The sequence below is a fragment of the Sminthopsis crassicaudata genome, chromosome 2 (assembly GCF_048593235.1).
Source record: "Sminthopsis crassicaudata isolate SCR6 chromosome 2, ASM4859323v1, whole genome shotgun sequence".
NCBI classification, from domain to species: Eukaryota; Metazoa; Chordata; class Mammalia; order Dasyuromorphia; family Dasyuridae; genus Sminthopsis; species Sminthopsis crassicaudata.
The window spans coordinates 338,367,565-338,392,661 of NC_133618.1; the positions used below are offsets into that span (position 1 = coordinate 338,367,565).

The window sequence follows — 25,097 nt, forward strand, 5'->3', positions numbered from 1 at the left end:
TTCTGTTTACAAGTTGATAAAAATCTTTTTCAGTTCTCTCTAAAACCATTCCCTTTAGTATTTTTTATGGCATTCTTATGCCATATACCCCAATAGAACTAAAGGGATTAGTTTCCAGCTGTTTGCCACCATAGAAAGGACTAGTATAATTACTTTTGTACTTGTATGTCCTCTTCATTTTTTTTTTTTTGAGCATAGACCTAATAGTGAGCCTACTGAATCAAAATGTACACACAATTTAATAACTTTTACCCTCTAGCTTTCTTGAAAATCCATCAACATTGTCACCCAGGTAACATGATATAAGCCTCATGAGTTGTATCACTAAGAAAACAGAGATAAGGTTAAAAAGGGGGGAAAGAGGGTCCAAATTTCTATGCATTAAAAACACAACATTTTCTTAAAGTAGAAATCCTTATTGTGATTTGGTTTTCTCAACAAATCTCCACAAGATTTTCTCAAAATCTCAATTTTGAATTAATTTAATAGGAATGTTATGTGTTTCTGATTTACTCTAATACTTTACTCCTCTTAACCTGTTCTTCATCATTATTAATACCTATAATCTTTCTGTCTCAGTACTTTTTCAGGACATCAGTTTTATTCTGATTACACTCTTTTCCCATCTTAGTTTTGATACTCTAGTAAACTAGTTCAACCCTACACATACATCTACTATTCTTGAAACTCCTCCTCCTCCCCCTCTCCCCCATCTCTTTTCCTACTATTGATTCTATTAATCCTGCTTTATTCTTACAAGGTGCCTCTTCCACTTCTGCTCAAATGTTGCTAACCAGAGCTGGAGAAAAGCATATAATCAATCTGAGTGGGGCCTCTTTATATATCTTATCTAAACTGGACCTTCATTGCAGTGGTACAGTCCTTTTACTCTTCCATAACTGAGTTGTAGTTTCATCAAAGACGTACTTGTGCTAAACCCTTTCTTTTCTTGAGTCTCTTACTGCACATGCTTCTTTCCCTCAGTTTTTTTTTTTTATTTTAGATTTTTTAAATTATAGCTTTTTATATACAAAGCATGTGTATGGGTAATTTTTCAACATTGACCCTTGCAAAAACTTCTGTTTCAACTTTTCCCCTCTTTCCTTCCACTCCCTACCCTAGATTTCCCCTCAGTTTTACTGAGAAAATTTATTTGCTCCCCCTTAACACTTCCTCCAAATGAAATGAGTTTCCTTAAAAAGTAAGCACTTTTTGACCTAGAATACCTTTTAAAAAAATTCTTGCTCTGCTCTTTTCATTAATCAAGTGCTTATTGCAACATACCTTCTATTCAATGAGGAAAATAGACATTCACAAAAAACAAAAGCCTGTTAGTAAACGTATAGATTTCTTGTGTTATGTTTTTTTTTTTTTTTAACATGGCAGATCATCAATATCCAAGTTCTGTTTTTACTTTTTTTCCCAAGTGATAGAATAGCAAGATATTATTATTATTGGCACTTGAGAAAACAAGTTCTTCACTCCCAGTGTATGCTTCAAGAGGAGGCCTACTTCTTGCTGGCTGCTTTTGCATTGCAGGCTGATCTTGGAAACTTCAAAAGGAATAAGCACTGTGGGAAATATTTTGAGCCAGAGGCTTATTTCCCGTCTTGGGTAGGTACTATTTTAAAACTTTAAAGAATATTTTTCCACTACTTCACACTGCTGCTGTCATTTCTTCTTCTTTTTTTTTATTTTTTATTTAGGCAAAAATGCAGTACTACTAGAACAATACAAATATAAAGAACTTTAAGGCTTATGAGAATAGTAGAAGATAGTAGTAGTTCTATATAATGTCTTTGTTGATATAGTCTGCCATAGGGGGTGCTGAAAATAATATTGACATTATTAGTATTCTTTCTCTTGGCATTTTATTGGCTAGAATTTAATGACTTTGTACTTTGATTTATTGGAATTTTTAATCTTTTGAGAGGACAGACACTACTATTAAAAAGGTGAACTAATTCTTAATTTTCCCATTGCTGGAAAAACAAATGAGGAAACACAAGTAAAACATCTTAATTTAAAAGAGCAAATAGGAAAGGACAAAGAAACAGTTTGTATGTTTTTCCATTTCTCTAAACAGATATTGAACTTTGTTTTATTCCAACAGGTTATTACAAAGAGAGGGAAGGATTATATCCTAAAACACATTCCAAACATGCACAAAGATCAGTTTGCACTAACTGCCTCTGAGGCACATCTTAAATATATTAAAGAGGCTATCCGCCTTGATGACATCGCTGTTCATTACTACAGATTGTATAAGGTAATGGAGTAAACTCAGTTTTGCAGCTTTAGTCAAGAGATACTTTTAGTTTTGAAAAGGGCATTCATTTCCAAACAATATTTTGTTTATGCATATATGTTTATATGCATATCACAGCCATTTCATTGTATTTATAGCACATTCTAAACAATTATATTTGAATTTCTATTTCGTTACTGTGAATCAGGATATAGTTTTTATATAGTATAATTTTATTGCATATATAATACATAATATATTGTTATAACATAATATATTGTGTAAGATAAAAGGATATGGTTTGTATAATATGACTTTTAAATAATATTAAAATATAGGAATGGGATAATGAATATTTTTGAATGGTTTGTCCAACAGATAAAATATTTTATAATGCCCCACGAATCTATTAATAGCTTCCCCTGATCCTAATAAAATTCAGTGTTAAGAGTGTCTTAGAAAATTATTTGATCCTTCTGATATTTTATTAGACAATTTTTAAATTGTTTGAAGTGAAACTAGGAAACTTTTATACCCTGAAATAGTATCCTTACAAACTTGAGCATTCCCTTCAAGTATGATTTTTAACATGACAGAAATAGAGAAAAAAAGCATCATTGAGATCCATCACTATATACCACGGGGCCCCAGGCTATCTGCCTTCTCACAAGTAACACATTGTTATACAAAAAGCTGATAGTACAAATTACTTTAGTTTCTTTCCTTTCCATCATTGAGGAAAAATTATCTTTCACCCCCTTAGCTGAAATACTGCTGTTAGGTGTTGTAGATACTGGACAGTTTGGGCATCTCTAAGGATTTCCTTACCTTTGACTGTTCAAAAATTACTGAAAGAGCCTGCACGGGCTACACTCTGAGGAAACCATGATACTTTCTCTCCATTGTCTGTCTTTGAAAGCTTCCCTTCAATTATCCAATTAGTTCAAGGCTTTGGGAGAAGCCTTAGAAATCTAAAGTTGAACTGAAGGGCTCTTTTGCCCTGGTGCTGAATTTCCCCATATAGATTTACTAGCTTACTCCACATGCTCACCTTCAAATGCATCTTTAATCATTCCCTTACAATGATAGCCATTGCCACAATTTCCTCCAGGATAAAGTGTCTTTGCTTCTGTTCATCTATTAGGATGGTAGACTTTAACATTCTCTCATTTCTGGATTGTGTGTTTATACCTAAAATAGTATTTGTTGAAGCCCGAATTGTCCTTATTTTTTGATCAAATGCCACCAGTTAATTAGCCTACATCTATTTGGTAAGAGAGACCAATAGCTGAAGCCTGAAGTCATGGACTTGTCACATTATATGGCATGGAGGTGTTTGTAGCTATTAGAGAATCAGCCAGAACAATGGGAAAGATTGAAGATAGAGAGTGGGGATAACAGAAGAACATCTCTGGGGAGATTTCCTAAAGAAGACAAGATGAACTGAGGTCACTTGTCCATGTAGAAAGGGATTTTTCTTGGCTAGGAGGTCTTCATGTGAGACATAGGTAAGAGAAAATAGTGACAGAAGTAAGAAGTCTGGAAGTAAGAAGAGGGAGCAATCATTTAATAGCCTCAAATTTTTCAATATAATATGAAGGCAAGGTTCACAGCTAAAAGGATAAGAGAAAAAGAAGCCATGAAAGGTTTGAGGATGAGGGAAAAGGTTTCAAAGAGCCATGTTGTGAGTAGGATAGGGAGTTAATTAGAGAGGAGAAAAAGGATTGCTTTTCCCCAGTGAGGGTTCAGCTTAGGTTATGTAACATATTTGTCATTCTCTAAGCTTGTATCTACTTCCCCCTGGACTTCTTGTATGTATGGGACAGTATGTCACAGACTTTGGGAATGGAAATGCTTCTTAATGCTTGTTCTTTATACTCATTTAGTAAATACTCCTTTCTAATTAAATCTAATTCACTAATACTCCTCTGCCCTGCTTGGTGCTGGAATTCTAGCAACTTAGTACTGAGGATGCAAATTTTCTATTCAACATGGAGTTGGAGCTAGTAGCCCCAGGACAAGTGGAATACATGTTTCCCAACTCCTGGCAGAGTGGCGGAACTACAGGTCCAAAATAAGACAAATTTTCATATATAACCAAATAAAAACAGAGGAACAGACAGAAATAATCATTGAAACATTTTTGAAATATATGAAAGAAAACAGAACCAAGTTCAGAAAAAAGAGACACAGTTTAGTTACTATCATGTTAAATTAAAGAACTACTTATAATATGTTTATATACAAAATTTATATTTTTTTATATATTGAATTGATCATATTCAATAATGTTGTTCAATCATGATGTTAAAGTCATAATCAAAAAAATGAAGAATGACGAGACTATTTCATCCCATTGATTTTTGATATTGCTCTCAACTTTCTAGTACTATGTACTGTGGATTAAAATTTGTGTTTTTATTCAAAAGATGTTTTGTTTCCATAGGATAAACGAGAAATTGAAGCTTCATTAACTCTTGGGCTAACCACACGAGGAATACAGATCTTTCAGGTAGGCAGATGGAAAATCATTATCATATGGAATGGGCTATTTTTTTCTTGGATAATGTATGCAATAATTTATTTGCCACATGATATTCAATGCCGGTTACCTTGAGTTTAACTAGATGTTTTTTCACACTTATGCAAGTCAGAAGATGATATAGACCTTGAAATAGTTCTTGCCAGTCATTATTATTATTCTCCTTCCCTTGCCCCCCAGAGAGCTGTAGGAAATGTTTCAGTTAATGTCCACAAATACATTATAAAACACTGATTTGGGGGCTTATTATACAATTCTGATAAAGGTATTTGTGAGTGAGAACATTAGAAAAATCATACAGAGAGAATGAAAGCTTGACAGGCTTTTTTCCATGTGGTCTTCATGATTAAAATGTTTTAAAGTGGGGCTGAAAAGCTTTGAACTATGTAGGGGTCAAAAGACTAGTTCAACCTTGCCACTAATTTATTCTGTGACCCTAAAGGAAAACATAATACTCAGAGCCTTAAATTTCTCCCTTGTAAAACAATAGCATGTTGTGAATAAAGTACAGTTTGTACATTAAAATTGTATTCAAATGTCAAAATGTCAGATTTCTTATCTAATAAGCCAGTTGATAAACCTCCAATAAACCTCTCAGCTCTAAATCTTTTTTTTTTTCTTTCCCTGAGGCCGGGGTTAAGTGACTTGCCCAGGGTCACACAGCCAGGAAGTGTTAAGTGTTTGAGGCCAGATTTAAACTCGGGTCCTCCTGACTTCAGGGCTGGTGCTCTATCCACTGCGCCACCTAGCTGCCCCCACAGCTCTAAATCTTTGATCCTCTGATCTTTTGATACTTGTTCTTGTTTGGCCTATGAAATATTTTTAAATTATTATACATAAGAATCTTTATAAACTCCTCACAGCAGTGTAATGTTTCTTTAATGTGACCTCAATATAGTCTCAATTCTCTTAAGATAAATTATGTTAAAGCACTAAGGCTGCTTGAGTCCATTTAGAATATTATTAAGCATAACTCATAGTGAGCCAAATGATTCTTTTGTTACCTCAGAGTGTTAAAGTAAACTCTGATAGTAAACAGGATGACAAATATATTTGTCTAATGTTCCTCTTCTATTTTGCAACATTATAGGAAGAAGGAAATTTTTCATGTTTTTAAAAAAATATTGCATTATCTTCTTATAAAATTTTTGATATATTAAAAAAAGCTTTAAGACATTGACAATTAAGAGTTATGGAGGTATATCACATAACAAATAAAGAAGAGAATAACTAACAATATTATTACATATAATTCCCTTTGAATTCCAGCTATAAATCTTCATTAACATGCTTTCAAATATGAGAAATAGTGATTGATATTCTTGATTGCTTGAAATTGGTTTTGTAGAGTGGGATTAATAGGATAGATTTCAGTTAAAACTAAAAACATACCATTTTCCCCACATTGGACACTTTTAACTCTTTCCATCTGACTACATCTTCCCCTGATCACCCTTATTCTATGTGAGTATCTTCCCTTAATAAAATTTGCTTGTTGCATTTTCTTTCTGTCCTCTGTCTTATGATATTGTTATCTGTTTTGAATTTGAGTTCCTCTTAGCCAATTCTCCTCAGTTAAAAGGGGCTTTGGCTATTAATTTGGTAGCTCCACTTGATTTTCAAGACTTGTTTTAGGGAATTCAGAGAGCAAGAACTAAATCATGAATTTTAGTAGCAGGGTACAGATTTTGGAACTTAAAACCTTTCCAAGTTTGTATCAAAACAGGGTGATATAGTAAAGAAAGTATTGCTGCTGCTTCTTTTTTTAAGTCATTTTGGGGAGAGGATTCTGGAAAGATGACTGAGTAGGTCAGAAAATTCCAAGCTCTCAGATTTTCTTCACAAACAAGACAAAACAGTGCCTCAGGGGAGCAAGAACAGTGGTCTTCTGGAAACAAAGGGAGAAGATCTGAAGAAAGCTCCCTGGATAGAGGTTTGACCACTATGAAATGTGAAAAACCCAAGGCTAGCTCCTCTGAAAGAACCAGTGGGGAGTCCTGGGGTTAGCTGGGTTGGGAGATAGCTTTGGCCCCAGCCATAGGAATTTTCAGCTTCCAGACAGTCTAGAGAGTTTTGGTTTCCAAGTTTGGTAAAATTGAAGGGACACCAGACCCAGTTTTGCTCTGAGATAAGGCCTTGGGCAAGAAGAAACTAGCACATTGCTAGGAACTACAGAAGCAGTGGGGCAGGGATGCTGTTGAATATGGGCACTTAATAGGAGAGCAGAATTCTTGGTTTCTATTCCAGGCTGGAGGTCTAAACTGATGATTTTAGCCACTGGAGGGTTCTCAATGAGCAAGGGCATTTCCATCATAGTGTGCCAGGAGGTGCTACCTATGACTTAGAAGAAGAAAGGAGTATAGAGGTTGGATCTAAGACAGAACTCAAAAAATAACAGTAAGAAGGATTTGTAGCTACAAGCACCATCTCCTCACATCCCAGGACTAGAAATGATCACACTAACAAACTGCAATAATTTTTTTTTTTTAAATGAGCCAGCACAGGAGAAAGTTATTATGGGAACAGAGAAGAGAGGGCTTCATCTTCACAGGAGAATACTGAAGCAAAACAAAGCTTCAACCCCAAAAAGTAACATCAAATGATTACTTGCCCCAAAAGAATTCACAGAAAAACTCAAAAGACTTTCAAAATTAACTGAGAGAAATGGAGGAAAATTTAAACAAACAAACAAACAAGAACAATCCAAGAAAATCAAGAAAATTATGAAGGCAACAGGAAAAGGAGATCCAGAATCTTAAGAGAAAAAAGTGACTCCCTGAAAAATAGAATTGGGCAAGGGGAAACTAGTAAAATTATAAAAGACCAAAACATAATAAAACAAAACATAAAGAATGAAAAAAATATGGAAGAGAATATGAGGCATCTCAAGAAAAATAGCTGTTCTACAGAACAAATCAAGAAGAGAAAAATATAAAAAGCTATGATCAAAAAGTCTTAATACAATAATGCAAGAAATAATTAAAGAAAATTGTCCTAAAGTGTTAGAACAAGAGGAGAAATTAGAAATAGAAGGAAAAAAGAGATCCTACATGGAAAGCCTTAGCCAAATATCATAGCCAAATTATGAAACCCCCAAGTTAAGGAAAAAATATCATGAACAAGAAAGAAAGAAAGAAAGAAAGAAAGAAAGAAAGAAAGAAAGAAAGAAAGAAAGAAAGAAAGAAAGAAAGAAAGAAAGAAAGAAAGAAAGAAAGAAAGAAAGAAAGAAAGAAAGAAAGAAAGAAAGAGAAAGAAAGAAACTATAATTAGAAATAGACAAGACCTTGAAGCAGTCACGTTAAAAGACCACAGATGTTGGAACACTATATATTGAAGAGCAGAACTGGAATGGTGGCCAAAAATATATTAAACAAAGTTGAGCATAATATTGAATGAAAAAAACTGTATATTCAATGAATTGTTAGATTTTCAGAATTTTGTGGCAGAAACCCTGAACTTCATAGAAATTTTGACAGATAAAGAACAAATGAAATATAAGGTAAACCTCAAAGACTAATTGCAAGGTAATTACAAAAGTAAAATCTTACTGAGGTACGGATAAATGTTTACGTTTATATGTGGAAATGTAAACTGTATGTCTAAAATTGTCCATAGTAATTGGGTAGTTTGAAAGAAAGACTGGGGTAGAGTCGAGTATGATGTTATTCTCAAAAGCAGAACTATGTAGGAAAAGATAAAAAAGAGGTTTCTCATACAAATTAGATGAGAGAGGAAGAATTGATACAGTGGAATTAGATGGAAAGGAAGACTGGTAGCTCTGGAAGTGTACTCTCATTGAGAATGAATTAAAGAGGAAACTCTGTGTGTGTGTGTGTGTGTGTGTGTGTGTGTGTGTGTGTGTGTGTGTGTGTGTGTGTGTGATCTAGAAGGGCATAGAAGTTTTCTAAATTTAGAAAGAAATAAAAGAACACTGGGTTAGGGAGTGGTACAGAATAAGGAGGGGTTTTTAGAAGGAACTCTACTCATATCAGATCTGGATTAAAGAGAGAATGAACACATTTAGAAGGGAGTAAAAGTCTTCCATGTGTAGATTAATGGTAATGGAATAAAGATAGAACTTCTGAATTCAAACAGAAATAAAGTGGGGGAAGAGGATCAGGGATTAATTCTTGGAAAGGTGGGTAGATTAAGGAATAGGAAAGTAAAATAGTGGGTAGAATTAAAGCAGAGAAATGAGGAAGGATAGGAATAGTATGAGAAGTAAGGAATATAGAAAAAGGAAATGCAAATAACAAATAATTATAGTTTAGAATGTGAATTGGATGAATTCACCCATAACAGATAATAGATTAAGAATTAGAACTCAACAATTTATTACTTTTAGGGAAATGTTATAAAAATGAGAGATAAACACAAACATAAAATAAAGATTGGAGTAGAATTTATTTTTTAAAAGAAGGGATAGGGAGACATTTGTCATAAATGTATGTGAATGCATGTAGGGATATAATATATATATATATATATGATTACAGGTATATATATGTATATGTACATATGCATATATCTGTATGTGAATTATGTAGGGGTATGTGTGTGTGTGTATAAATATATGCATATTTAACTATAGCCTGCTTCAGAGAAGTATGGGGAAGGAAAGGAGAAAAAAAAATAAAGTAAAAAGGACAACAGAGAATAAAAGAAAACCTACAAGGGAGCAAAAAAAAAAAGATGGACAGTTCTGAATACAAATATGTTCTGTTATATAAGCTTTCTTGAAATGAAAATTTATTGTTATATATTTGGAATCCTGTCTTATGATCTGCTGTGCACATGCCAATTCTTCCCCTTCCCCTTTTTCTAATTTTTTTTTCTATTTTCAATTTTCTATATTCTATTCTATAAATATTTAAAAAAAAAAGAAGCTGGGATAGTAATCATGATCTCAAAGTTAAAAATTTACTCAAAAGAGAAAAATATGTCACTATGTGTCAGCTGTATTAATCAGTATTATTTTAGATTTTTAAAATAACTAGACAGAATAAGATTGGAATATTGCTGTGGTGTAGGAAATAATGAGCTGGTAGATTTAGAAAAATATGGGAAGACTTAGATTGTGAAGGAAGAGGCTATCCACTTTCAGAGAAATAGAGGACAAATGGAAATAAGCATAGTATGGTCTTATATGCATATGTATTTATATGTGCATACCCCCATATATATATATATATATATTTAATTGTAGCCTTTTGGGGATAGAGGGAAAGCAGGGGAGAAGGGAATAAATAAATAAAGCAAAAAGTGCACAGCAAAAAACAAAAGAAAACTTACAGGGAAGTAAAGAAAAAATAAATGCTTCTGAACACAATGCATAGTATTTATTTTATAGGCTTTCTTGAAATGGAAATTATCTTATATTTGAATCTTTTCACATTCTGTGCTGTGCACATGGCAATGTTATTTCTTCTTTTCTTATTTTGTACTTAAGTGTAAAATAAATAGATTTTTAAAGTCATTTCTAATCTGAACTAAGTAAATTATATCAGGAATTATATGAATAAGAATTTCTCCAAAGACATTTAGTTATCTCTTTCAAATTTTGGTTGCTGCGTTATGTTTTGTGAGTTTTAAAGGTATTTTTAAATGTTTTTAGTTTTCCCTAGTTAACCTTCTGTTATGTAATTCTTTCTACAGAATATCAATGAGGAAAAACAGTTACTTTATGATTTCCCTTGGACAAATGTTGGAAAACTAGTATTTGTTGTAAGTTCAAAATCATTAGATTGATAGGTCTGTATTTTCTGTATTACCATCTCAGGACACAATTGTTAAATTTTCTTACCCTACCTGGTGTCTTTAAGCACATCAGGTGAAACAATCTTACAAGAATTCTAATGGAATTTTCATATATATAGAACAAGTAGTAAAACAGTGGAAAGATTATGTGTTCTAAATACTAACTCTACTGATAGCTAAAGTTGTTACTACCATCTAATTTTGCTTCAAAAGTTGCTAGCAATTTTTATAGTAAATATTTCATGATGTCAAAATAAATTTTTCTTAACATAGTTTAATCTTATATGCTAATCATATTAAAAATCATTGGGCAGAATGGCCAAGTTACTTTGCTTTCATGTAATATTAATGAGGCATTACTACCATAAGTCAAATCTAGAGATTACAAGTAAAAAAATACTGAAAAAAGATATTAAAATATCAAGGAATTAGAATCAGGATCACATAGAACTGTTACAATTGTTATATTTAAATTATTCCAGAAATAAAAAAATAAAGACTTACAATCAAGAATTATATGTAAAGATAGTAACATGTATGTATAATATAAATATATATATGTATACTTATGGATATGAATATTAATTATGAAAGTATTGCGTGCAAAGTGAAGGTAAACAGGAATTCACTTATTTTTAAAAGTGCATATACATTAAAGTGCTTATATATTCACATGCTTAATTTCTGGTTTTGGTTTTGTTTTTCGCTTGACATAGGGTAAGAAATTTGAGATTTTGCCAGATGGATTGCCATCAGCCAGAAAGCTCATATACTATACTGGATGTCCCATGCGTTCCAGACACCTCTTAGAATTACTCAGCAATAGTCATCGTCTCTACATGAACCTGCAACCTGTTCTCCGTCATATTAGGAAACTTGAAGAGAATGAAGGTATTTAAAGGTTTATGATATTTGATGTGCCTAATTCCAAAAGCAAAGGTTTCTATAATCTGAGTTCCAAAATCTATATATATGAAAGATCAGAGAATTTGAGGCTTCAGCTCCTGAGTGTTTAGAAAATCTACATACTCAGTCACTAAAAGAAAGTCTAACTAGTTGTACTATGAATTATTGGAGAGAAGAATTCTGGTGAAGATGATAATAGCTATATTAAATCTGTTAGCTGTACCACATGCATTTCTAGAAAATCTCTGAAAAGGATTCAAGTTGAAAAATGAGGAAAAAAAAAAAAAACAGAAGCAAACTCCTTTCCAGACCACAACAACTCAAAAAAACAACTAGTAACTGCATGACAGTGGTCCCAGAGAAGCACCACATCAGGGAAATGAGCTCAAGGCTAAAAAAATGAGCTTATGGTTCAAAAGAAAATAAATAACTGTGAACAGAAGAGAGATATTCTTACCCATGTAGTGGATACAGAAGTTGACCTCAAAATCAAGAAAAACTATTTACAGTGTGGACTCTGACATATCTTGGCTATGTGACTCAGGTCACTTACATTTTCAGGACGAGACGTAATTCCCTATACTGAGAGTTAGAGAGGAAGTGATCTCCTGCATTGATAGAATTATACCATTGGTATAATTGTAGAAATATACCATTGAAAATACAGATCCTTATCTTATCTTTTATTAAATATGTTGATTAGATGATAATATTATATAATAAGCATATTATTTTAGTGTAACTGTTTTTTTCTCTGGTACTTAAGGCTTTTCAAAAGTTTGTTCCAGAAAGGAGTATACATATCAATTCAATTTCTTTAGTGTAAATGCTTCTTTAAACATTCTTCCTGAAATCTAGTTTCTACAATTTACAAAATAAACTTTTTTCTATTTTTTATATACTACAAAGATAAAACTGTAAACTCTGTTCAGTTCAATGCCACTCAGTGCCAACTGTGTACTAGATAAATAGGTATTGAAGAAGATACAAAGAAAACATCTTCTAGGCTCAAAGAACTTACCTTGTACTAAAAGGAAATAAGCATGTAAATTTATGAGTGAATATGCAAATGCAATATCATTTTGGAAGTTGGAGTAAACTAGTTAGAATCCTTAGGTTTATAATAAAATAAAATTTACATTTCTTTTTTCACTTTTAAAATTTTTGGCTTTAATATTTCTTGATTCATGGAGTTATTTACTTTTGATTAGTATATTATAATTTTCAGGACTTTTGTTGTTTGGATAAGGTTTTGTAATATTTAATTCTCCTTCCTCTTAATTCTGCATCTTCCATAGTTCTCATTTATTTTACAAATATTTCCTGGAGGAAAAGCACTGGAGTGCTTTCTTTTTAGTTAGAAAATCATTTTGAACTTGTGCCCAACACTGTATTTTTCTTTGAGATTTGGTCTTGTAGACATTGTGGAGTCATTGTCTTCTTCTGCGTTTGTGTCTTGAGCATCCTTGTCACCATAGTATCTCTTTGTGGCAGGGTTCCTATCTTATTTTTTAAATTGAGATATCTCCTTGAGAGAATATCATATCCCTACTTAGATATGTTCTATATTCTCTAGGGTACTGCTTCTCTATTCTTCATTTTGATTTTTGAGTACTTCAAGATAGAAGCTTCTCAGGCTAAGGTCTTAGAAGCTTTCGATATAACCAAAATTAGTTGTTTCAAGGTAAAGGTCTGATTGCTGCTCTCCTAATCTGATCTTTGCAAACTTTGTTTTACTTTTAAATCTTGGCAACACAATTCTGAGCTTGCCCTTGGTTGGAGCTCCAGCAGACTATTGCAGGCCTCAAATACTGTTAACTAGTTGGAAAATTAAGCTTTCTGCTTTGGTTATTCAACTATAGCCTTCAGACTAGTCCAGGACCTGGATTTGAGTCTCCTCTCCAAAGTTAGACAGTAGTGTAACAGAGCTTCTTGCCCATGCACTATCACTGCTAGGCATAGTTCTCCTGAATTTGTATTAGATCTGCAGCCTTTCTCTCAGACAAGGGAACTGCCTATTGGTACCTGTTCTGACCCCTTCACTGTGTCAGGCACCTCTGTGCTAGATTTATAACCTTTGTTTTACCTAGTACACAACCTCAGGCTCCCATTCAGTGTCTTTCTGTTATAAGACTCCATTTGGTACCCTCCTAGCTAGATCTAATATCCCCACTTTCTGCAGACTTCCAGCTGTTTCCCTGACCCAACCTGATATTGAAGTTATAGATTCTGTTACAGAATTCTTGTAATATTTATAAACAAGTTTCATTCATGTTTTAATTTATTTCATGTTTAATTTAATTCATGTTTTAATTAAGGATAATGACAAAGAATGTCACTTACCTTGTAGAAAAGAAGCAGTATCGAGAGTCATACATCAGTGACAACTTAGATCTTGACATGGATCACTTGGAGAAAAGATCCCAGGCAAGCGGGAGCAGTACTGGCAGCACGAAGCATAAGCGCTTCTCTCACCATTCTGCCACCAGCCATAACAGCTCCCAAACATCGGGCATTGAGACTGACACTAAAATTAGGGACACGGGGCCAGAAGACAGCTTCTTAGGCAGTACTATCTACTACAGACTAAAAACCTGCAGCTCCATGATCAGTCATGACAGCTCCCACACCTCTGGGGTGGAAAGTGGTGGGAAGGAGAGGCTGGAGGACGACTCACAGGATGATGGTAATTTAATGGACTAGTTAATTAACTAACTTTACTTTTATTTCACTATCTTTCTACTTTTGTTTTTCCTGATTTTGCTCTATAATTGGTTCTACCTGATAGATGTTTCTGAACATGCCAAATAGACTCTCTACATAGTGATTCACCCTCCCTACATCATATAGCTGCAACTTCCTTCTAGGAATAATAATAATAATAAAAATAATGATTGGTAATTTTATATTTGTTTATAATTTACAAAGCATTTTCTTTTTTTTTTTTTTTCCTGAGGCTGGGGTTAAGTGACTTGCCCAGGATCACACAGCTAGGAAGTGTTAAGTGTCTGAGACCAGGTTTGAACTCGGGTCCTCCTGAATTCAAGGCTGGTGCTCTATCCACTGTGCCACCTAGCTGCCCCCTACAAAGCATTTTCACACATCCAGCTAAGCATACCTAGACATCACTGACTTTTTTTTTTTAATATGACCTCTTAGAATGCAAAAAGTGTTTTAGAGAAGATAATCCTTACAAATAGCCCCATGGTAGCTAGGGCAAATAGTATTAATCTTTCTTTCTATTAATGAAAAAAGTGAAAGAGGACTTTTAGATAAGTAGTGTTAGTAGACTTAGGAACTAAGCAACTATTTGTTTAGCAGTTTGCTACAATTAGACAAGTTATCTAAAATTTTTTACTTTCATTTTTTTTCTGTCAAATAAATGTTATTTTCCTCTTCTGCCTCAGAAATAGAAATGCTAGTTGATGACCCCAGAGACTTAGAACAAATAAATGAAGAGGCTGTAGATGTCAATCCAGATATGTGTATATACATCACTGAAGACATGCTGATGTCACAGAAGCTTAATGGTTATTCAGGTAACTATTTGGGAAAATTCATATTGTTCTCAACTAAAGCATCTACTTATTTTGGTAACAGAAGCAAGCGACTTAGAAAAGAAAATAATGGAAATAAGGGTCATTTCTAGTCACACATATGCTTTGGAACAGAGTCATTTTATCTTTCTTTTCTGCAAACATAACTCTTAGACCTAAAAATTATGGGCACATATTTTTTCTTTTTAACAAGCAATATTATTTGAATCTCATCAGCAACTTTCTGGAATTTCAAGATATATTTGTTTGGAAAAAGTTTTGTTGAACTCGGAATTTGTTGTTACATGTCTCCCAAAGTGACAAAGAAAGTTCTTTTATTGTCTACATAGCTATATTTCAGAACTTTGCAAGACTGTAGCAGTGCCACCCTTGACTTGATCCTTTTTTACTTGGCTAACAAAGCAGAACTGGGTCATCATGGTTTATAAAGAGCATCTAGGAAATATTTATCATTAGAAGTCACTAGATTTGACCAACAGAGAAACATCAAACTATTTATCTAAGTCAATTTTAATTCTTATACTAAACTATACAGTTATAGTTCCTTAACTTAATATCGCATTCAATTTTTTTAGGGAATTTTTAAAAGTTAAAGTGCAGTAGCATTTTCTCTCCTGTATTTGAATTTATTGTAACTTTGCTTAGTTTTTTGTTTTTTGTTTTTTTTGCAAACAGTTAATAATGTATTTCTTAGAGCCCTAGTCTGAGACTGTGGTAAATCACACATGTGAATCCATGAAGATGTAATCAAAATTCTATTTTCTTATAGAATACAAGTATACATGGTTTCTTATGCTTCACTCCCTGTAAAAATAATTGTTGTAGAAATACAGGAGTTAGGTATTCTGTTTCTGCACGCAAACTTCTTAAACAGTCTGTACTTGTTAATCGTTTACAAATGTGGAGTAATGAGAAATGAAAAACACTTCTAAAGAGACATTATTTCATTTGAATAAAGACCGTATTAACGAGATTCTATAATCAGAATTAAAATGTATCTTTCTTTAAAACTTACATTTGAGGTCATGTGACTAGATAGTGAAATAATATTTTTCTCTAAGTGTCTTTAACTTTCAGCCTTTTCAGAAAGTAATTATGCAACAAATTTAGAATAATTTTAGCTAGCCAGATTTACAGAAGTCTACAGAAGGCAGGTAAACTCTTTTATTAATTACCACTGGAGAACTCCAGTACTTAGAGTACCTACAGTTCTTTCTCTACCATTCTCAGTTCATCCATAGCAAGAGTACAAGCTGACTTTCAAATTTATGCCAGGACCTGCCTTAAAAAAGAACTCCCTGTTGCTGCAGTAACTTCCAGAAAGATATCTTCCATCCTCCCCTCAATACATAAGGAAATACTCTCTCTAGCCAAACAAAGTAAAGGAAAACAGGAGAAAATCAGGAAAGATTATCCAGCTGAATCCAACCTGATGACAGGGGGTCAAAAACCCATCTTAGAGTCCTCAAGATTTACTTAGAATAGGGACCTAAATCAATGAATTTGATATCCCTTCAATTAAAAGGGGCTTGCAGGCTAATCTTGGAGTGCTAGATGGAAGGTTGTAGAAATGAATATAAGTGAGAATTAAGAGTTTTCAATGTAGAATTTTAAAATTTAATTGAAACCCAAAAGTACTGAAGTAAAACTTGAACAGAAAGAAAAAACAAACTTTAAAAGAATTCTATATATGAGCCAAAGTGATTGATTTTGAAGGCAGTGTTCTGAGATAATGTTAGGAGCCATAGGTCTTCCAAAAGGACCGATCAAAGAACAGATCAAAAATCTTTAATCAGATAATTCAGGATATATTATAAAAAAATTCTTTAGAATTTCTGAATGTCACCAAAGCATACATAGAAAGAATATACACAAATCACCACCAGAAAAAAAACAAAAACCACCTGTATTTCAAATTCCAAAATACATAGTAGTTAAATTTAATAATTTTAATGATAGACAATAATTTTTGAAAGTAAATTGATGGCTAAGATGGCAGAATAGAGAATGCAACCAAGCTAAACTCTCCCAACATTCTCCTCCAAACAATTGTAAGGTAATACCTCAAATCAAACTTTAGATTGGCAGAACCACAAAAAATCAAGATGTACATTTTTCCCAGCCTAAGATAACTTAGTAAGTCAGCAGAAAAGATCTTTGATAGAGGGGTGGGGGCCATCTAGAGTACATTCAGTGGCAGCAGCAGTGGGGAGCCTTTGAAGTGGCTGTAATACTGGCAGAGGCAGCAGCAGCAGTAGCAGCTTCAGGAACTCTACTGAAAGATGTTCAGAAAGAGATTACAAAGGACTCTTTGCTGGCACTGCATGCAGCTGGTGCAGATATTCAACAAATGCATATGTAGTTCTGGATCACAGCACCAGGTCAAAGAGGAATACTGGCACTTGTAGCTACAAGGGGTCATGGACCCTTCCTACATAAAGACTAGAGCAAAGGCTAGGAAAGTAATGACTATAACTTTCCCTGGCTCCAAAAACTTACAGACCTCCAGAGAACCAGCTCTGAAGGTATGCAATAAAGCCTTCATCTTTGGACAGTGCCTCCTCATCCTCAGGTGAGTGGATATCAAAGTTCAATATTAAGGAATAGATTAATAAAAAGAAAAATGAGCAAACAACAACAACAAAAAAATTAGACCATAAAATGCTATTACAGTGGCAGGGAAGATAAAGACAGGGGAAGGACTCAGAAAAAAAACAGTGTAAAAACAGCTACAAATAAAGCCTAAAAGAAAAATGTTAAATTGGACTCAACACTAGCAAGAATTCCTGGAAAAGTTAAGGAAAGAGATAAGAGTAGTGGCAGAAAAACTGAGAAAAGAAACAAGAATGATGTAAGAAAATTATAAAAAGAGAATTAGAAGAATGAGGCCAAGATGGTGGAGGAAAGGCGGGGATTCAATTAAGCTCTGCTTCAAATAAAATAATGACTCTAAACAAATTCTAGAACAGCAGAACTGACAAAGGATGAAGTAAACAGTTGGTCGGAAGAAGATTATATATATAACTATAGGTTATATTGCTTTGCCCATATGCAGATCTCAGTCACAATCCTGTGTGGCACTCCCAGGGTAAGGAGGAACACTAGCATACCAAAACTTGTAGCCACAGTGGATCAGGGACCCTCTTTATAGTTTCAGGCCAGAAAAGAGTGCTTGTAGTCACTCATGGATTAGAACTCAGGCTAGAAGAATAGTAAACACATGTCTCCTTAGATGGTGCTACCTTGGAAGAACTGGAAATTTACAAGTTTCTAGGAACATCTTTAAAAACAGCTGCACAAAACTCCTGAAGCGTGGGGCAGTGCAGTATGCACTATGTATGCAGTATGCAGCAGTGCACTATGATAACAGAACCCTACTTTAATAGATAATTAAAAGTCAGGTAATTGGCTGGGAAAATGAGCAAATAAAAGAAAAAAAATTTATCACCATAGAAAGTTACTGTGGTGATGAGGAAGATCAAAACACACACTCAAAAGGAGGTAACTAAATCAAAACTTATATATCCAAAGCTTTCAAGAAAAATATGAATTGGTCTCAGTCCATGGATGAGCTCAAAAATTTTTTTGAAATTAGAGTAAGAGAGATAAAAAATAAAAATTAGGAAGAAAAATGAGAATGATATTTTTAAAAATCATGAAAAATAAGTCAATACCTTGATAAAGAACACATACACACATTTAAGGAGAATTGGCCAAATGGAAAGAAGATTTAAAATTGACTGAAGAATAAAACTGCTTAAAAAGTAAATTGGCCAAGTGGAAAAAGAAGTTTGAAAATAATTCCTTAAAAAATTAGACTTGAATAAATGGAAGGTAATGACTTTTTGAGACATTGTTTAAGAAATTATCAAGGAAAGCTGTCCTGATATTCTAGAACCAGAGGACAAAATAAAAATTGAAAGAATTCTACCAATCACCTCCTGAACGAGATTACAAAATAAAAACTCTCAGGAATACTATAACTAAATTCTAGAGTTTCCAGCTCAAGAAAAAATATATATTGCAAGCAACGAGAAAGTAAGTGTTATGGAGCCATAGTCAAAATGAAAGACTTAGCAGTTTTATATTAAAGGATTAGATAATCTGAAATATGATATTTCAGAGGGCAAAGAAGCTAAGATTACACCTAAGAATCAACCTATCAAGCAAAACACTATAATCTTCAGGGAAAAAAAGTAGATATTCAGTGAAATTAAAAACTTTCAAGCTTCATTGATGAAGGTATTAAGAGCTGAATAGAAAATTTGATTTTCAAATATGAGGCTCAAAAGAAGCATAAAAAAGGCAAAGAGGAAAAGGAATTCATAAAACACTTAATAAAGTTAAATTGTTTATATTCCTGCATGGGAAGATGATAGTTGTAACTCAAAAGAACTTTCTCATTTTTAGAGTAGTTAGAAGGAATGTGTATGTGTATGTGTATAAAGAAATAGAGCGAGTGAGTGCTTAGGTATGAGTTGAATATGAAGGAATGATACTTTAAAATAATTAAACTAAGGGGTAAGAGAGGAATGTGCTGGGAGAAAAGGGAAAATGAGAGTTATAATGGGGTAAATTATCTCACATAAGATACAAGAAAAAGATTTTCTAGTGGAGGGGAAGAGGAGGGAGGTAAAGGGACAGGTAGTGAACTTTATCCTCACTGAACTGGCTCAAAGAGGGACATGCACACTCAATCAGTATGGAAATCTGTTTTACCCTACAGGAAAGTAGGAGAAAAAGGGTATCAGGGAAGGGGTGATAGAAGGGAGGACAGAATCCAGGAAGGGATAATCAGAAGCAAAACACTGTTGAGAGACAGGGTGAAAGGAGAGAATAAAACAATGAGGGGGGGCAGGGTAAAGTTATCAATAGTAATTGCTTTTTTTTTTTTTTTTTTTTTTTCCCTGAATCTAAGCCCATTTCTTTCTTTTTCTAAAATTTTTTAATGGTATTTTACTTTTCAAAATACATGCAAAGATAGTTTTCAGCATTCACCTTTGCAAAATTTTGTGTTCCAAATTTTTCTCCCTCCCCAAGATAGCAAGCAATCTGGTGTAAGTTAAATCATATTCTTCTAAACATATTTCCACATTTGTAATGCAAGACAAAAAGATAAGAGAAAGGGGGAAAAAAGCAATAACAATTAGAAAAATTTCTAATTCTAATTCACAAAAAATGTGAAACTATTATGCTTTGATCCACAGTCTCCATAGTTTTCTCTCTAGGCATGAATGACACTTTCCATAACAAGTCTATTGAAATTGCCTTAGCAATAGTAATTGTGGAAAAAAAATTAAAGCAAGTTTCTTTTATAAAGCCTTCATTTCTTAAGCATACAAGAGAACTGAGTCAAATAAGACCCCAATTGATAAGCAAAGATAGAAACAGTTTTCAAATGAAGTAATCATAATTATCTATAGCTATATGAAGAAATGTGCTGCCTCACTATTATTGAAGAAATGCAAATTAAAACAATTCTGAAGTACTACCATACACCTATTAGATTGGCTAATAGAAAAAAGGAAAATGACAAATGTTGAAGGGGATGTGAAGAAAATGAGACATGAATAGATTGTTGGTTAAGTTGTGAACTGATTCAGTCATTATACAGAACATTTTAGAACTGTGTCTAAAGGGCTATAAAACCATATATTATACCCTTTGGCCTGGCAATACCACTTCTAGGTCAGTATCCCCCAAAACGATTTTTAAAAACAAAAAGCAAAAAGGACCTCTATTTACAAAAATATTTATAGCTGTTCTTTTCTGGTTTGATAGAAAGTGAAAGGATATTCACAAATTGGGAAATGGCTGAATAAAATGTGGTATGTGATTATGATGGAATGCTACATCCATATGTTCTTATAAGCTATAAGAAATGATGAGCAGGAAAAAAAAACAACTGGAATGACTTCCATGAACTTATGAAAAATGAAATGCACTGTGTACAAAGTAACTGTAATTTTTTAAGATGATCAACTATGAATGATCTCCTGAGAAAGAACTGATGATATTTGAATACTGATTGAAACATACTTTTTGAACTTTCTTAATTTTTCTTGAGGTTTTGTGGTGACCACGCTAGCACCCTGGGTACCTTAGAAACAGCAGGAGTCAGGATAAGCAAAAGTCTTTATTCTTGGTCTTTAGTGGTAGAAGTGAAGAGTGGACCCGTCAAAGATCTTTGTGACCTCACCGCCTCGTCTCTCACAGAAGTGACCCTGGCTAGTCTCACTTCACCTCCTAGTCCCTCCCACAATTCTCTGTTTACACCAAACGATTGGGCCAGCACAGAATAGTGGGAAGGGCCATTTTCCAAGCATATTCTTATAGAGTATTGTCCAATCGGTAATTAGCCTCAAGTGCTCAATTGTCTGACTCCCAATGCATTGACTCAAGAGTTTCAGCCCTTTACAAGGTTTTTTTCTTTTTTGGTCAGTTTTCTTTTGTAGCATAACTATTACAGAAATGTTTTGCATGACCATACTTATATAACCTATATTGAATTACTTCTCTTCTCAGTGGAGGGAGAGGGAAAAGAGAAAGTGAGAGAATATGGAATTTAAAAATGAATGTTAAAAATCATTTTTATATGTAACTGGTTAAATATAAAATATTAAGTAAATGAAAACAAAAAGGCAAAAAAAATAGAAAAAACCCAAATTTTTAACAGAATTAATAGCTTGGTTAAAGAGGCACAAAAAATACTGAAAAAAAAACCTTAAAAAAACAGAATTAATCTAAAAGAGGCTAAAATAGGCGCAACAATTAAGTGAAGAAAAAACAACTTCTTAAAAAGCAGAATTTCGTCTAAGGAGGAGGAGAGAAGGAGAAATTGTGATTCCATTATAACCTCTCCACCAGTCAGCTGAACCTGACTGTCAAAGAAAATGGAAAACAATTTACTTGCTCCATTAGACTAAGTTTCCTCTAAGTCAGAAGGACTGTTTTTTGCCTCTTTGTGTTATTTCCAGCAAAGGACCATAATAGATATTTAATTAAAAGTTTTGGAATTAAATGATTGAGTTCATTGAATTGATCTTACCTGAGCCTTCCCCTTCAAACCAGTTACATATACTTTTCCTTACTCAGTCCTTACTCATTGCTGCCTAACTTTGTGTCTTTGTGTCTACCTGGCTTCCTTCAAGTCTCAACTAAAATCCCACCTTCTATAAGAAATCTTTCCTTGTTCCCCTTAATGCTAGAGCCTTCTTTCTAAAATTGTCTTCAATTTATTTGACTGAAATATAGGCACAGATAGATACATATACATACACACATACACATACATCTAGTTCATACATTGTTTGCATGTTGTCTCTACCATTAGATTGTAAATTCCTTAAGCAAATTGAGCGTTTGGATTTTCTTACCTTTCTTTGTATCTCCAAGATTTATGGTTCCTGTCATATGGTAAATGCACTTTCAATAATGTTTTTGAATTGACTTAATGCTTCTGATCCAAGAAGAGGGAGAGAAGTTGAAGAAAGGAAGGTAATGACTAAAGTAAAGGCCCTGTCCTGAGTTAGAACCACATGTCAGAGATGGTTATGATCTGGAATGTATCAACCATTCCTACTAGAATATGGGATGAGGTACTGAAAACATATCTGGTTTGGGGTTTGGGATTGTTTGTTTTTTTGTGGGAGATACTTGTGATTTAAAAAAAAATTGATACCTTTTATTTCTATATCAATCATTTCTAATTCCCACTTCCACTCCCATCCCCACAACTATGGTTATTCAATTCTCCTTTTTAACAAGGAAAAAGAGTTAATCGAAGTTTTGTTTTGTTTTTGAGGCAATTGTCCAGGGTCACACAGTTACTAAGTGTTAAGTGTCTGAGGTCAAATTTAAACTCAAGTCCTCCTAACTTCAACACTGTTGCTTTATCCATGCACTGTCTTAACTGCCCTAAATTAAGTAAAACTAATCAATGGAGTGAGTTAGTGTGCTAGGATATGTTTCATTCTATACCTGTAGTCCTTTTTCCCCAAGAAGAAGAAGATATGCGACATGTGGTCTCCAAGATTTGTCATTCATTAGAATTAGGCTGCCTTTCTATTATAATTTTTGTCAGTTATTTTAGTTAATTTGCATAATATCCTGCCTTTTTAAAAAACTTCATCGTGCAAGGTTTCCATGTTGTTCTGAATGTCTTTTTTTTTTTTTAACCATAATTTACTTAGTATTTAGTTTTTTTCCAGTTACATGAAAAACAATTTTTTTTGGGGGGGGAGGGCTGAGGCAGTAAGGTTAAGTGACTTGCCCAGGGTCACACAGCTAGGAAGTGTTAAGTGTCTAAGACCAGATTTGAACTCAGGTCTCCTGACTTCAGGGTTGGTGTTCTATCCACTGTGCCACTTAGGTGCCCCTCGTAAAAACAATTTTTAACATTAATTTAAAAAACTTTTAGCTCCAAGTTCTTTGCTTTCCTCCCTTCCCATCCCACCCATTAAAAAGAAAAGCAATTTAGTTTAGATTATATATGTATAGTCATATAAAACATTTCCATAGTAGTCATACTATGAAAGAAAAAGACACCCCTTTCTCCCAAAAAAATCCTCAAGAAAAATAAAGGTTAAAAAAAAAAGTATGCTTTAATCTGTATTTATACCCCATCAGTTTCTTCTCTGGGAATAAACAGACAACAAAAACAAAAGGTGAAAATTCAGTCTCCATAAATTCACTTTCTGGGTGCAGATGGCTTTTCCTATCCCAAGTCTATTGGAATTGCCTTGAATCACCTCACTGCTGAGAAGAGCCAAGTCCATCACTATTGATCATCACATAATCTTCTTGTTGCTGTGTACAATGTTCTCTTTTCTACTCACTTTAGTTATTATCAGTTCTTATAAGTCTTTCCAGGCTTTTCTGAAACCACCCTGTTCATCATTTCTTAAAAGAACAATAATATTCCATTATAATCATATACCATAGCTTGTTCCGCCATTCTCCAACTAATAGGCATCAACTCGATTTCTAGTTCTTGACTATAAAAAGAATTTCAATAAACATTTTTGCATATGTGGGTCCTTTTCCCTTTTTTATGATATCTTTGTGATATAGACCCTGTAGAGACACTACTAGAACAAAGGGTATATACAGTTTAATAGCCTTTTGGGTATAATTGCAAATTGCTCTATATAATGGTTGAATCAGTTTGTAACTCCACCATTTATGTTTCATTTTTCCCATATGACCTTCACACATTTGTCATTTTCCTTTTCTTTCCTGTTAGCCAATTTAAATAGGTATAAGTTAATACCTCAGAATCATTTTAATTTGCATTTCTCCAGTCAATAGTGAATTAGAGCATTTTTTCACATGACTGTCATAGCTCTCATTACTTCATCTGAAATGTTTATATCTTTTGATTATCAGTTTTAGGGAACGGCTCTTTTGTAAATTTATTTCAGTTCTATATTTGAGAAATAAGGCTTTTGTCAGAGAATCTTGAAAGATGATATCTAGACTCTTTTTTTGATCATGGCTTTCAGATAGTTCAATAATTTTTATATTGTTTCTCCTGGATGTATTTTTTAGGTTGCTTTTCCAAGGAAATATTCTATATTGTCTTTTAGCTTTTTATTCTTTTGATTTTTATTTTTTTCTTTATTTCTCATAAAGTCATTAGCTTCCATTTGCTCAATTCTTGTCTCATTTAAAAGACTATCACCTATTTTGTAAGTTTGCCCTTCTTGGATAGTAATTTCTGTCAAAGAAGATACTTCTTGAGTAAGCTGAAAAACTTCATTATTCTTTGTATTTTCTCTTTTAGGACTAATTGTAAAGGAAATCAGTTCTTCCACATCTAGCTCTTCAGAAACTGTAGTGAAACTGCATGGCCAAAGCACTGATTCTCTCCCACAGGTATGTGATCAATTAATAGTTGTAAAGCTGGTCTTCAAAATATAGCAACTAAGGAAATTACAAAAAAGAAACAACAATAAAAATCCCAGACCACTTTCTGTTTGGAATGGTTTCATTTCCTTTTATTTCCTTTGAGTTTTTTTTTTTTTTTAATTTACTTGAAATGCCTATTTATCTTCCTTGACTATTATATTGCTCATATCAGAGAAAA

The 25,097-nt window shown here is 33.4% G+C and overlaps 1 protein-coding gene across 4 annotated transcripts in view; it reads left to right on the top strand.

Annotated features, from left to right (window-relative positions):
- The window catches only part of FRMD6 (FERM domain containing 6), a 91,344-nt gene that overhangs the window by 60,472 nt on the left and 5,775 nt on the right, over nt 1–25,097 (top strand). For 3 of the 4 annotated variants that reach the window (XM_074290537.1, XM_074290538.1, XM_074290539.1), the window contains 8 exons: nt 1,428–1,614; nt 2,114–2,269; nt 4,695–4,760; nt 10,446–10,514; nt 11,264–11,438; nt 13,804–14,139; nt 14,861–14,992; nt 24,795–24,886. In XM_074290537.1, coding sequence (XP_074146638.1) covers nt 1,428–1,614; nt 2,114–2,269; nt 4,695–4,760; nt 10,446–10,514; nt 11,264–11,438; nt 13,804–14,139; nt 14,861–14,992; nt 24,795–24,886 — 1,213 coding nt within the window. The remainder of the gene's footprint in view (nt 1–1,427; nt 1,615–2,113; nt 2,270–4,694; nt 4,761–10,445; nt 10,515–11,263; nt 11,439–13,803; nt 14,140–14,860; nt 14,993–24,794; nt 24,887–25,097) is intronic. The other variant, XM_074290540.1, reaches the window with a different exon arrangement.